This window comes from Pelobates fuscus, chromosome 4, assembly GCF_036172605.1.
Source record: "Pelobates fuscus isolate aPelFus1 chromosome 4, aPelFus1.pri, whole genome shotgun sequence".
Taxonomy (NCBI): Eukaryota; Metazoa; Chordata; class Amphibia; order Anura; family Pelobatidae; genus Pelobates; species Pelobates fuscus.
Window position 1 is genome coordinate 121,714,205 of NC_086320.1, and position 15,153 is coordinate 121,729,357.

At 36.1% G+C, this 15,153-nt stretch overlaps 1 protein-coding gene across 11 annotated transcripts in view; it reads left to right on the forward strand.

Annotated features, from left to right (window-relative positions):
* Positions 1-15,153, forward strand: part of PTPRM (protein tyrosine phosphatase receptor type M) — a 713,165-nt gene that overhangs the window by 445,263 nt on the left and 252,749 nt on the right. For 6 of the 11 annotated variants that reach the window (XM_063451546.1, XM_063451547.1, XM_063451551.1 and 3 more), the window contains 2 exons: positions 4,549-4,681; positions 14,042-14,071. In XM_063451546.1, the coding sequence (XP_063307616.1) occupies positions 4,549-4,681; positions 14,042-14,071 (163 nt within the window). The remainder of the gene's footprint in view (positions 1-4,548; positions 4,682-14,041; positions 14,072-15,153) is intronic. The other 5 variants (XM_063451549.1, XM_063451555.1, XM_063451556.1 and 2 more) reach the window with 1 other exon arrangement.

Sequence of the window (15,153 nt, forward strand, 5' to 3'; positions counted from 1 at the left end):
TTGACTGATTTATTATTTTGACATTATATATAAATATGAAAATGAGCACATTTAATTGACTTGCAGCTGTTTTATTTTTTTTCTAATATCACTGCTCCGGTGCATGTTTTGTTTCATCTTCCATGTTACACACCATCAATATACATTCAACTCCTTGTTTAACTGCACCAACTTTTTGTAATGCTAAATAAAATGTGTTTTAAAGGAAAATTTAGAAAATGTGTTGCTCCATGTTCTGTCTGCTTATTAACCAGCTTAAAAACACTGACTGTAAAGTGGTATGATCACTGGGGAATTGCTGAAATTAATTTACAACTGGTATTCTATCACCAAAACCAATATGAAAAAGGTCTAGAACTGCAAACCTGAAATTAGTTTTGACTTATATTATATAATATGTAAAGATATTGATCAGTAAATTCAGGCTGTGTGCAAGAACAACATATGAAGAACAACTAGTTAAAGATTCAGGATTTCATTTGTAAATGTCTCCTTCTTGGCTAACTAGTTTTTATTCAGATATCAGAGACAAGTCAATACAGTAGAAGTGTGATGCCTTTGAGGTCAAGGATCTTAAGTACCCAATAAAATCACCAGAATGTGCTGGCATTAATCTAGGCAAAGACTTATATAATGTTATAAAATTTTATTGGAGAAAAGTTTCAAGTTTTCTGAAACACCTTATAAATTCCATTAAAAAAAATGGTAAGGTCGTGATAGATGTCCTTTTAATAATCTTCATCAAAGCAGTTTATATAATTATTTTCAAGCTTCCTGTCTTTCCACAAAACAGCATATTTTAAAAGACAAAATGTCACTATTATAGCTAGTAATAAAACATTATTTTGTTTATAGAGTTCATTTTAGGGACTTACCACTTGCTGTAGAGATACATATCGACTGTTCCCACATTTAAATTGCCTTCATCCCCACCCTCAACCCATTCCAGGAGTGGATCTATGGGGGCTCCAAATAGAGGATTTTATCACCTTTTCACACCACCAACAAACACCAGGGTGTTTAACCCTTCAAGGTAAACATTGCCCTTAATGCAAAACAGCAATGTTTTACTTTGAAGGGTTAAACATACAGGATCATTGCATGCAAACCACTTCATTGAGATGAAGCGGTCTGGGTGACTTTGGTGGCCCTTTAAGACAGCTGTCTTCACCACAGCTATACGTGCAGGAAATTTGCAATTTACTGGTGAATACCTGACAATTCACAATTAAGAGAATGACCCTACTTCAGCATTCCTTGTAAAATGAAGACTTTAGTTTTCACGTAATGCATAATGGGAAGTTTGGCCTACAGACTTTAAAGGGTCTACTCACTCCAAATATTCCTTAACTGCATTTCTGAACAAGCCTAAGTAGTGTAAACTGTAATTTTATTTATTCAGCTTTCACTCTCGTCTACAAAGTGGCTGTGTAAAATAATACTTTTGAGTAATTCTTAATCAGCAAAGTTTAAATTTATAATATTCTCATGTTCTGTGTTAATGTTCTGTTTTGCACATACATATACAATTTAAAGTTTAAATCATTAATCTTTTCACTGCCAGTCACTGACATTTTACAGCTTTACAGACATAGATAATGCAATCATCAGGCAGCCTAGACATTAGCCTAGGGAGGCAATTAGGCGCCTGTGACTGTTAAAAAGACACATTGCCTTTACTTTCAGTATTTAACATTTAAAGTGAAACATACGTTTTTTTTTTGTTGCGTAACAATTTTCATCATATAATTATGGTTTGTGAGCGTTATAATATACTCTTTAAATATGTGCTGCCTCTCAAGAATTTGAAGTGAATTAAAAGGGAATTTTAATTTTAAGAAAAAAGTTGCCAAACCCAAAGCATAGCTGCCTTGGAGAATACGTTTATTTGCTTTGATTTTCCAACAATTCTCACTTTAGTAAATAATGTGTGAGCCTCGTCTTAGCATGGGACCACAGACATCTTCCATTTTAAATCTTCCAACAGATTGTGCCACCAGTCTCAATATTTTTATTTTTCAAGCAGCCTACTGTATTGAGATAATTAGATCCTTACTCTTAGTTACCGCAGACACAAATTATATTGGATTAGACTAATCAAGGGTTAAATGTAGACTTCACAATTTGACTTGTTCAATCAGTTTTATTCAGTGACTAAATTCATTTCAGTACTATATCAAAATTTTCATAAAGCACACACAAGCTTCAAAAGTTAGATGTCGATTAGACCTAATGAAACTTAAAATGAAGCTTAACAGAGAATTAATCAAAGACTGGAGATTAACTCTATATAATTTGTCCTTACTGTGTCCTTCTATGTAACCCTGCTCCAGGTAGAACTTTATAGTGTGCAAGTTGGGACAGTTTTTATCAAAGGTGATGATACCTAAAGTAATTTGGAGAACTCTTTGACCCAATGTGTGTCCTTACAAACACGTATTCCTGACCCTATAGTGTTAAAACCACCATCTAGCTCCCCTGATCACCCTAAATATAGCAACATCTTATTTTATTGCAGTCTACTGCTGCTGCTGGCTCTTCCCATAATCTGCCTGCTTGGCTGACATCATCAGAAGTGTTGAACAAAAGCCAATCATAATGCTTTCACATAGGATTGGCTGAGACTGTCATGGGGGCAGATCAGGGGAAGAGCCAGCACAAGCCAAACACAGCTCTGTCCAATCAGCATCTCCTCATAGAGATAGAGAAGAAAAATAATCTTTCCATCCCAAATGGACATACTTGAATTTTACACTATTTTTGCATTTCTCCTTGTTCAAATTTACCATCCGTAGTTTTGACAAAACCAAGGATCCATGTTTGTAATCCCTTTTATATCATCTCTTTGAGTGCTCTTCTCATCTTTATGTGATAGCTTCTTACCTCCCAACATATGGATGCATGTTATGGGACAAGTGTGGTCGGGGCAATAACAATACCTGTCTCACTGGAATAGTTCAAAGAGGTAGAACGACATGTAAAGGGGGTGCACCTATTTGAGCCTGGCATGCAACTTCTAATTATGCTGGCCCACCCTGCTAAGGGCCCCTGGCGTAGCTCATGTACGCACGCACATCTAATTATGTCCTCAAGCTATACATTCTTGGGGAGACCAGGAAGCAAACCCAGGACAGTGGGACAAACTAGGAACATTTGTAAATTTTAGAAAATTGGACAGACTAGATGGGCCGAATGGTTCTTATCTGCCGTCACATTCTATGTTTCTATGTTTCTATATCTCCATTGTTTAATGCAAGCAAGGTGACCAGATTAATTTCAGGAATTTCTCCTGTTCCTAGAACAACTGCTCTAATCCAGTGGTCCATGGATTAATGAAACAAGATGTTATCATCTCTAGGTGGTACAGCATATCCTGCAAAACTGTGACCACTGTTAGGCTGATGCACTGTACCTGCTTAATCTGGATATATATGTATGAGTGATATAGGGACTTTGATAGGGAACATGTGAGATTTATAAAAATAAGTAATTTTAGAAAATAAATTCCCATTTCCGAATACCATCTATCTGCCCAGTGGCATCTCACATTATGAATACTGTCACATTTTGATTAGAAAAAATTGAGAGCCTAGAAAAATACAGGGCAGTGAGAGGGATTGAGTTTAGTGAATTGAACATTGCGTCTCTTATATTTTTCATCTTAAAGTAATTTAGGGGAGGAAATGGATATTCTATCAGACATGCATTTGACATCCCATCACATTATACAGTAAACAGTGTAAACAGGGCTTTAGAAATATAACCAAGCACGGAAATCTAAGACAGTAGCCGCTGCAAGGCAGTGGTTATCTCATTTAAACAGATATCAAATGTGGGTGCCACTGTTGTGATCTTCAGCTGCTTCCCACTTTGTGAATAAATTGCTTAGAAGGAGTCTTTTGACTACCAGATGTGACCTAGATTTAAATTTCCAAAGGCGCAAACAGGCTATTGTGTTGGAAAAAAACAATTGCTGGTAAAACGCATAGTAAATGAGCTTATCACATTTTTCCAGGTGTTTGAGCTAATATACTATAGAATTACTGCTTCACTTATGAAAAATAATTAAGGCCTGTGTTCCAGCAAAAATCGCATTTAGGGAAAGGCTTACAGCAGTTAGTGTATCGTAAGTGAATTTTTAGTCTTCGTAACTTAAATAATCATGACTCAGGAGAAATGCTAAAATACTGGCGATTACGCAATGTAACTTCACATGTGTATTATACCTTTTCTTTGTAGTTTTGCACAATATAATTTTTTTTTGAATTAAACACAGTTACTGCATATTTCAGAGATTATTCTCTAACAATGAACAACATGTCAGGGACTTATTAACTAAACAGTGATATGTAGTGGACAGTCAAACATATCGTTAAAAATAGCTGACGTGAAAAAAATCTTACCAGTCTACATTTTTGTTCTGCTGTTTTAGCCTCTATATTGCCATTTGAATATCATGAATATCTAATGATGTCATATTATAAAGTTCCACATTCAAATTATGTATCTCTATTTGTCTCTTTTCTATTTCACACATTCCCTGTTCAGGAGCTGCAACTCATAAGCCAGACCCAGAGCCCGAGGAACAATCAGACCACACAGTGAAAATTGCTGGAGTCATTGCAGGGATACTGCTGTTTGTCATCATTTTCCTGGGAGTTGTCTTAGTAATGAAGAAAAGGTGAGCAAAATGCTATTCTATATATGATCATCATCACATGGTCGAGTACAGGACAGACATGTAACCTATAATCACAGAGAGTACACTACATGCAGGTGTCTGAAGTTTGCAGTCAGAGAAGTGCATCCAAGCTCTGGATCTTTAATGGGAAATTTAAAAAAACAAAACAAACAAAAAAAAAGAAATACACACAAGTTTGTTTCTGTGTACGTTAGACTGTAAATGTGTGTGGTTTTTATTAATACAGACAAGAAAAGTTAGTTGAATAATAATATAAGATGGTCAGGAAAGATTCATGCATCTTTTTTTATACTAGGCTAGATAACTTGTTGAGTAAGTTACTACTTGAAGGTGTAAAAAAAAGGCATGTCAATTATTAGATTTGTAGTTTACATTTTTAGTTTAACCCCTTAAGGACACATGACATGTGTGACATGTCATGATTCCCTTTTATTCCAGAAGTTTGGTCCTTAAGGGGTTAAAAAAATATATTGTAAGCGAGTCTCTCAGTCTAGTTCTGAGTGATGCTCCATTTTTTTTCACGACTTGTGTTTAAGTGACATTGCATAGATTTCATTAATTCATTTTCATAATACCAGTTTGTGTTCTTTTTTTCAATCTTAAATTAATATATTTATGGGTGATTCAGTTTGATTTTAATGATCTATTGGGAAAAACAGGATAGAGTGAAGATAATAAATGGTATTGGGGCTATACAGATATCTGTACATAAATATATTTAATCTAGAGGGGTTATTTCAGTAATCTTCAACATTTTACTCTGCTGGAGTAAAAAAAAAAATAAATACTTGTGTGTATATAAGTATTCATGGTCAAGGTTTTATGGGAACCGTTCTATGAAAAAGTAGATTGCTTTTTCACCCAAGCTTTGGTTAATTTCAAAGCACCTGATCAATGGAAAAATGTAATTCTTTTCATATAGACCTACAGAATTTCATGCCTACAAAGTTATATCACTCAAAAATTGAGATGGCAAAGCAGAGGCTGAAACGGGAGCATAGCAGTGCTCACAAGTACGTTTAGAGCTGTAGTTTCAAGGGGCAGTGGGACTGGGGTTGCCAATTGTGATTGTAAAGTTAGATCTGGTATAGTTTGCAGGCAATCAGAACATATTGTCCTTTATTGTGATCTAGAAAGCACCAGCTATAGAAATGTAATTATTTAATAAACCACACCTGGACTTAAGATACCAATGAGTTTAACAAGGATCCAATTTGTGCATAGATATTACATAGTCAGTCTATACATTTATGCAGAATCCATTGTCAAACCATTAAGATTTCAGCTGGTTTTCATGGTGATCTTGATCTGTCAAGATCTTTACCAGAACAAAATACAGAGCCTTGGCAGATAAAGGGGCACTCTAAGCATCATAACCAATAAAGGTCATTGTAGCAGCTGTGGCAAAAAGAGTCTTTGGGCGGCACCACCTCCTCTGTTTGTGTAAAACTATTTCTGAGCTGCTTAAAAAAACTGGTCTCTCCTGGCACCTAAAACTGACCCCTATCCTACCGCTTAATTAATGCAATAGTGAACATGTGTATTAAAGGGACACTATAGTCACCTGAACAACTTCAGCTTAATGAGGTTGTTCAGGTGAGAACTATAGCTCCCTGCTGTTTTATTACTGCTCATGAAAGCTAGGGAGAACGATATTTTCTACATAAACAATAATCCAATGATTTGTGTAACATCTATTTTTTTTTATTTTTATATTGTTTCATAAAATAAATGGTAAGCATGGCATCTGTCCCTTTTGTAGATATCACCCTCTATATGTTTTGGTACTGAAACTGCAATGGTTTACCATTGCTTAATTTGTATTTAGTTTCTTACTCCGTGTTAGCCAAAATAAGCTTGTGAAGTGATCAGTTAGGGGCTTTGGCACCAGTTGATGTTGATCAAAATGTTCTCTTGATCAAAATTTCTGTCAAGAGCAAAACTTGGGCCTGTGTGTTTGTTTTCTGAGATGCTGTCAAGATCAACAACAAAAAATATTCAACAGTTCCTCTGATAGGTTCAATCGCAGAGAAACATCATATCAACACTGGCTTGGCATGATTCTCCTATGTTGACTTTCTGAACTGAATTATTCAAGCTAATATGATCTCAGGCCGACTTTCAGCATTCTAAATAGTGAAACATTTAAGTGATTTGCCTACCTAAGTATTAGTGAACTCTATTGTATGTGCAATTATTATGGTCTGAAAACCAGATCACTTATTGAATACCACATGGCATCTTTGTGATATTTTTCAGTTAAGTTACAGTTGAATTGGTTATTTTTTATAAAATATATATTTATTTATTTTTTTGCCTTAATGTGCAATTAGTCTTGTGGTACAGGTAGTACATTTATTTTTTGGCCATTTTGGACAAGAATAATGAAACAATTTGTGTCAACATTCCATCCTTTTAGCTAGCCAAGTCTTTAATTTAATACACTTTCCAAGTGATTCAATACTGCTAGAAAAAAAAATCCAAATTATTTACCTATAGATGTCACAATTAAAGTCTATATAGGCCTTTTTGTAAATAAATCATTGGGGAAATCATTTGCATGTTAACTATTTATACGCTTCAGTGGAGTTGCATTTGGCAATCATTTTGCACTAAGCAGGTTAATCCCAGCTGGCTCTCATTTGCTTACAACACAATATCATATGGTTGCACCCAGGCACTTAACACATTTTAGCAATCTCTTTATTATCTAAATAGATAATAGCTGTATCTACCCTTATTAAAAGTGACTTCAATTAAAGCATTAAAAATACCCAGGAAGAACCTGTTTTGCTGTTGTGTGTTTTTACTTGAAGTCAATGATGAATATCATCTCCTTGCATTATGTGCTTTTTCATCAGTTTTTTCTTTCCTGCAACTATTTATCTCAATAGCAACTTCGGTAGGATTAAATATAACTCTCTGCGTCCAAACTGTTTATTTTGATCTATTATATTTACAGATGCGTCTTAAATTAATACCTTTTCATACACATGAAAACATTTGTACTAATTATGGTAGAATCTGTTCGCAGCAACAACAAAAAAAAATACCGTATTACGCTGTCATTTTTTACTTTGGCGGATCTTCCTTTAAATAGATTGTGTGTATGCTTATTTCAATGCGATGCATCATAACTAATGGGAGCCGAGCCTCTTCGTTCCTATAAGAAATATGAACGTTAGTGTTGCAGCATAAAGCTTAGAATACTCAATAGCAAAATCAAGTAAGACACAGGTTAGTAAACCCTAATGATTACTATACAGAGTGACAAATACCATAATGAGACACAACAGCACTCAGCAAATCTTTGTGCAATATATTTGGTATGAATAGTAATCTTTTTTTAATGGCTATCATTAAAGGGACTCTCCAGTGCCAGGAAAACAATCTGTTTTCCTGGCACTGCAGGTCCCCTCTCCCTCCCACCTCCCAATCCCCGGTTGCTGAAGGGGTGAAAACCCCTTCAGTCACTTACCAGAGGCAGCGACATGTCCCACGTCGCTGCTTCTTCCTCCACCGCCGCTCCTCCTCTTCATTACGTCGGCCGGTGGGTGAGACTGATCCCGCCCGCCGGCCGGGGAGACCTAATGCGCATGCGCATTAGAGCTCTCCATAGGAAAGCATTGAAAATGCTTTTCAATGCTTTCCTATGGGGAATTGAGCGACGCTGGAGGTCCTCACACAGCATGAAGACGTCCAGTGACGCTATGACGCAATAATCCAGAAAGTGCCCTCTTGTGGCTGTCTAGTAGACAGCCACTAGAGGTGGAGTTAACCCTGCAAGGTAATTATTGCAATTTACAAAAAATTGCAATAATTACACTTGCTGGGTTAAGGGTAGTGGGAGTTGGCACCCAGACCACTCCAATGGGCAGAAGTGGTCTGGGTGCCTGGAGTGTCCCTTTAACCCCTTAACCCCTTAAGGACCAAACTTCTGGAATAAAATGGAATCATGACATGTCACACACGTCAAGTGTCCTTAAGGGGTTAAGGACCAAACTTCTGGAATAAAAGGGAATCATGACATGTCACACATGTCATGTGTCCTTAAGGGGTTAAGTGAGGTGCACTCTCCATTGTAGATACCAATATGTGAAAGTAGCCTGACTGTTTTGACTGGTTTGGAGAAAACACTGCCAGGATAAACATACACATCTTTCACTGGCAGAAGCAGCCCCCTCCCTTTTTTTTTTAATAATTCCCCAAAGAGCGTGCTACAGTAACTTAAAAAAAACAAAACAAATTTAAGGCCAAAAGAAGATACTTAATATTTAAACCGAATTAGAGATTTTATCCAACGCAGCTATTTTATACGGCATTTTACAAGTCAGTCACCTAAAGTCTACAAAACTAAATTCTGATAAATTGGAACAAAAAAAGAGAGAAATCTGTCCTATAGGATATAGATCGCAGTGTATGCAATAGGTAATGAACAGTTAAAATACCCTTTAATATAGTGGGGTAAAACTAATATAACGAAAAAGGTAAAGAGTAAAGTGCAGAGACACACACGGAAAGGAAAAATTAGTGTGTCAAAAAACAACTAAATACTACGTGTAACTACTATAGGTGCCCTAATGTCATAAACTGGGCAAGTACTGTAAGTGCCGCAATTAATCTATATGCTGGTAATTAGTACCACAGCGGTAACTATGATCGGTATGGTGACAAGTAACCCAACAGTAGATGAGGCAGATAACAGTAAGGGATATCAAATATCACGGGGTAACGGTAGTAGTATACGTATAGTTTTTAAGATAAAACAGTACCGATGTCCTACATAGAGTCCGTACGTCCCCAAAGATATCTCAATTGGAGAGTAGGAAAGCCATGTATTGACATGGAGAGTACCACCGACCAATCTTTAGCTCAAGCCACCGGTCCCTAAATGGAACCATTTACTAGGGTATACAATCCTAGTGGGCAGTGTGAGAGAAGAGAGTAGCCGGGTATCGGTTTAGTGGAGGGGGTGAGCCGTATACCGACTAGAAGAATGTCGGATTACAGTGTGCCTCCCTCCGGGTTAAGCATACATACCCATAAAAATTATGGTCAATGAAGGAAAAGGTCGAGGTTATTCCCCATAGTTGCCGATGTTAGGCGAACTGTATGGGTAGATAAATTTTGATATCACAGGTTAGTCGTGTTTCTTAGACTAACTTGTTTTGACCTATGGTTGCCAGTGTCGGACAAACCAAGGTGGTGACCCGATAGTAAAATCGAGACAAGAAGTATCCTTACTCGACTACCTTACTATAGTTGGCTATCATTGCTGGTGTTTTGATATACAGTAGACGCTACCAAGTAGCCCTCTGTTAAGTGTATAAATGTCTGTATGATAAGCAGAAAGTTTAAGTACAGGGAGGGTAGAATGGTGCCTTCGTGGGTACCAGGTATAGTAAAGTGGTAGGAGACAAGGAAGAGGGAAGGGTATGTAATAAATGTTTGCCCTAATAGTTCCTTTTCAAAGGTAAAGTTAATTTTGTTGTAATAAAGTAGTATCCTGGTTGATACTAAAGGTTACTGTTCGTCCGGAGCTTAATTAGGCAACCCGTATGTGTGAGGTAGTAAACCGGGATGCTGGATGATAATAACAAGTATCGCTCGAGTACAAGGTTTTGGTCAACCAAGAGATTTTCGTAATAATGTCCGAGGAGTCAGGGTAACCTTGAGGTGGAAGGGTTAGTGTCAAACCCGAGACCGATAATAGGTGCCACACTTCAGCCCGACGCGCGTTTCGCCTGTGTGAAGAGGCTCATCAGGGGGAAAAGGGGGAAAAGCCTATACTTCTTGTCTCGATTTTACTATCGGGTCACCACCTTGGTTTGTCCGACACTGGCAACCATAGGTCAAAACAAGTTAGTCTAAGAAACACGACTAACCTGTGATATCAAAATTTATCTACCCATACAGTTCGCCTAACATCGGCAACTATGGGGAATAACCTCGACCTTTTCCTTCATTGACCATAATTTTTATGGGTATGTATGCTTAACCCGGAGGGAGGCACACTGTAATCCGACATTCTTCTAGTCGGTATACGGCTCACCCCCTCCACTAAACCGATACCCGGCTACTCTCTTCTCTCACACTGCCCACTAGGATTGTATACCCTAGTAAATGGTTCCATTTAGGGACCGGTGGCTTGAGCTAAAGATTGGTCGGTGGTACTCTCCATGTCAATACATGGCTTTCCTACTCTCCAATTGAGATATCTTTGGGGACGTACTGACTCTATGTAGGACATCGGTACTGTTTTATCTTAAAAACTATACGTATACTACTACCGTTACCCCGTGATATTTGATATCCCTTACTGTTATCTGCCTCATCTACTGTTGGGTTACTTGTCACCATACCGATCATAGTTACCGCTGTGGTACTAATTACCAGCATATAGATTAATTGCGGCACTTACAGTACTTGCCCAGTTTATGACATTAGGGCACCTATAGTAGTTACACGTAGTATTTAGTTGTTTTTTGACACACTAATTTTTCCTTTCCGTGTGTGTCTCTGCACTTTACTCTTTACCTTTTTCGTTATATTAGTTTTACCCCACTATATTAAAGGGTATTTTAACTGTTCATTACCTATTGCATACACTGCGATCTATATCCTATAGGACAGATTTCTCTCTTTTTTTGTTCCAATTTACTATTAGGGTTACCCCCTGCTCTGTCCGCATTATCGATTGGCCACTCCTATTTCTTTTCATAAATTCTGATAAACAACCTCCCAATGTTCCATCTCAAAGTGCAAGAGGTAGGCAACCTTCCACACTCCATATATTAAATCTTTTGAAAATATAGAATAGGAGCCTATATTGCAAGACAATGGAAACAAAACAAGTTCAAAAACTTTAATTCCTCCTCAATATTTTGTAAAAGATTGATAAATACATTTTTAAAATGTGCATATTTACCTTTTTGAGGTATTTCTGAACAGCAGTTCATGAATAAATTGTCTGCTCTGTCCTTTCTTATGCAAGATATCCCATATTTTAAATAAATGTTTTTTTTCTAATGAAATTTGTTAGAATTAAGGATGTTAATGGAAGGCCCGGTTGAATCTTTTAGTTAAACCTGTTAAACAGTCAATTGGTCATGTTGAGAGTAAAAGATACTGCTGAATGATTGAACGATGGCATGTGTGTGTACAGCTGACCTACATTAATGAGTAGACCTGTAAGCATTAAAAACACAGGTGGCATATGGCACATATCAATCTTGTCTTACTAAATAGCCTGAAAAGTCTCAGATTCTATTTGTATTATTTAGTGTGTAAATATTCCCTTGATTAGGTGTTATTTCTTAATGAATTTCCCATTTAGTCGCTTTAATGTCTACACCAGTAAATAGGTGTCGGAATCGTCACTGCAAGTAATCACAAAGAGTTTAGCTCAATGACATCAAAACCAGTTGATCAGTACGGAGATAGTTGCCCATAGCTACTAAGGTGCCTAATTGTACTCTTTTCTGGTTTAACTCTTTTTCTGCTGTAACTAAAATTATTTATGCTCTGAAATATGAATAAACTAAGCATGGATTCCTGGAACAAACATGTAATAAATAGTACAGCATTTGCGATCGTAAACTCAGTATGACAGCAAAACTCAATTTATTGAGTTCTATAGTATTTAAATAGCTATAACAACTCCATGTACGTTTTATTGTGGAATTAATATTTACTGGCTACATTTTAGTGCCAGTCATTTAAAGGGTATTGCTTTTATATCAATTTCTTGTATCTTCAAACAGAGACTTTGCTGTCCTTGATATGTTCCTTCTAGCTGTCTGTAGGTGACAGGGACTGTAGCCCAACAGATACCCATCCCAGCCCAGTGGATTGCATTCATCCTATGCTTAACATACATCTAGAATAATGATGCTGAATATCTGACCATAAGCTGTTTCATTACATCCTCTATATTTGCACACTGGCCTAACAGTTTATAAAACAAGTTCTGTGATCTAAAATAGAACATACTGTGTTCCAGAAGTGAGTATATACACTAAATAGGGGTTTATAATTGGAATATATATATATATTAGTGTATTTATGTATTTCAGAAATTCTAAAAAAAAAAAAATGTATTTCAAAACTCTGTAGTACATGAATAGTTTCTGGTCATTGATTCTTCTGTATCATAACCCATGCTTTGTTTTTTTTTTAAACCGTTTTAAAAACAGTGACCCATTGTAAAGGGTGCCTGCAAAAATGCTGGATGAAGTCTGAAACACGATGCTTGTCTGTGCTTGTTTGCATTTTTAAAAAAAATGATTTTATCAAACATTACTTAGTATATAAAGAGAGAGAGAGATAAGGAAAGAGAATATTTATTGAAAACTCAACCATCAAAAGGTGAATTTTTAGTCCTCAAACTAAACTATATTTAAACTATATTTTTATTTATGTGCTGACCAGTTATGTATTCAGTAGATATTTCAAAAATATTTTCAATCTAGAGATAAAATGAATTATAACTTGGAATTATAACCATATAATGAGCAACTTAAAATTGGTACACGTGTTCAAGTACACTTGGGGTTCTACGCATTGGATAGTGTGGACAGCTAATTCCTACATTAAAATACTGGAGGCAACTTCCTTGAACACACCTCTGGGGCATGTCTATTTTGATGTTTATTGCTTTAGATCTTTCAGTTTTACTACAAATAGAAGGCTGTTTTGAGTTTGTTCTCATTTGTGTATTTTCCGCTCAATGACCGCAACTTGCACACATAGCATGGCTGGATACATCCTGTGTATGCATAGCAATGATTAGTTTTATATATTAGAAAACATGATTTAAGCTACTTTTCATAATAATTGAAGAGACACATGCAGGAAATAACACCAGGGCACCTGAACTACCTTCATAGTGCTTCCATTGACAACAGTGGGAGAGTTAGGATTGCTTCACCATTGCTGGTCTCAGCAGACTTTGGAATATTTAACAAGTAATGGACAGTAAGAGATATGTGTTTATTGCTTAACCACTTTTGTGCATGCTTTTTTAACTTAATATTTGCTTTATGGTGCATTATATTACAAAAACAACCTATAATGGCAGTACTGGACAATAAGATACAAGCCAAAACAGAGGAATAATATATTGTTAATGTGGAAAGGTTTCATTGTGAACCTTTTCGGTTAGGCCATTGACAATGTGTTGCATGCTTGTCTTAGATGTAATTTGCTTTGAGAAGCTTTCATTCATGTCACCTGATCTGTTCTCGTTCATCTTGGTTTTTCATACATTAATATCTGGCTTTTCTTTCCTCCCATCTCATCTTTTCTACCACTGCCTAAATCCTTGCTTCATCATGGCAGAAGAAGCTATAACTCCTACACATACTACCTGTAAGTAATTTTTTGTGCATTAGTAGTAACATGCTTTCTGCCATGTTTTTCCATTGCATGTTGACTGAATGCCAATACAACAATCATTGTGAGCTTGTGACCATTCATTGATACTTTCCAACTGTTGAGTTCTGAAAGGATGACCATTTTCACCATGATTGGTTAACAAGGGAATTGCAAATCGTAAGCCAGTATTGTTGAAATAAAAAAAAAAATACTCCAAGTTGGATCTCACTAAGCTCAGTGATTTTGACCTTAAATATTAAATTCTCTTGCAGATTGGCCAAAATTATTGTTTTACTAAACAAGCCCAACATCTAACCTCTTTTCTCTTGCACCCATTTGACTTACTGAATACCTTCTAGATTTGTATGACTATTTTGACAGTTACCCTGATATAAAAATCTAATCAAATTACATTTGGAGGATGAACCTTTTCAGAAAAGTTAGAATACAGGTTATTTGATGCAATGTATATCTATGCAGAGTAGTATGTATTTTTGTTTTTAAGAACAGTCTCCTCTTCTACTATACAGTATAATGTAGAGTATTATATTCTATATCATTAGTATTTTTTTTAATTGGTCATCCCTTCTACTGTACAGGGTTTATAAAAGATCACATCACACATTCCGAAACTATTACGGATATATGGCTATGTTTGAAAAAGAAAATAATGTAGAAAATACTCCCTTATAGAGATATATGATAGTTCATTGATGAGCTAGATGTCTCATTATACCATAGCATGTTTTTAAGATCATCTCTCTTCCATATTTTACAGCTAGGTCTAACATTTGATTGCTCCATTCACATAAACTCTGATAGCTAGATTTATGAAGTCTATGAAGGCTAATGTTTTAATTCATCAACTGAACATAACTAATACAACTATACAGAATTTTGATTGATTTTGTTTATTGCCTTCTTGCATTTTAAGAGTAAACTTTTTTGTATTTCTTTTTTTTTCATGATAAGACAGTAAAGTAGGGTGGAGAGAAGTACAGAACGTATATACTCTGTATAGTATGTATACATTCAAAGTCCTGCGGTAGATGTTGGATATATATAATTTAATTAAT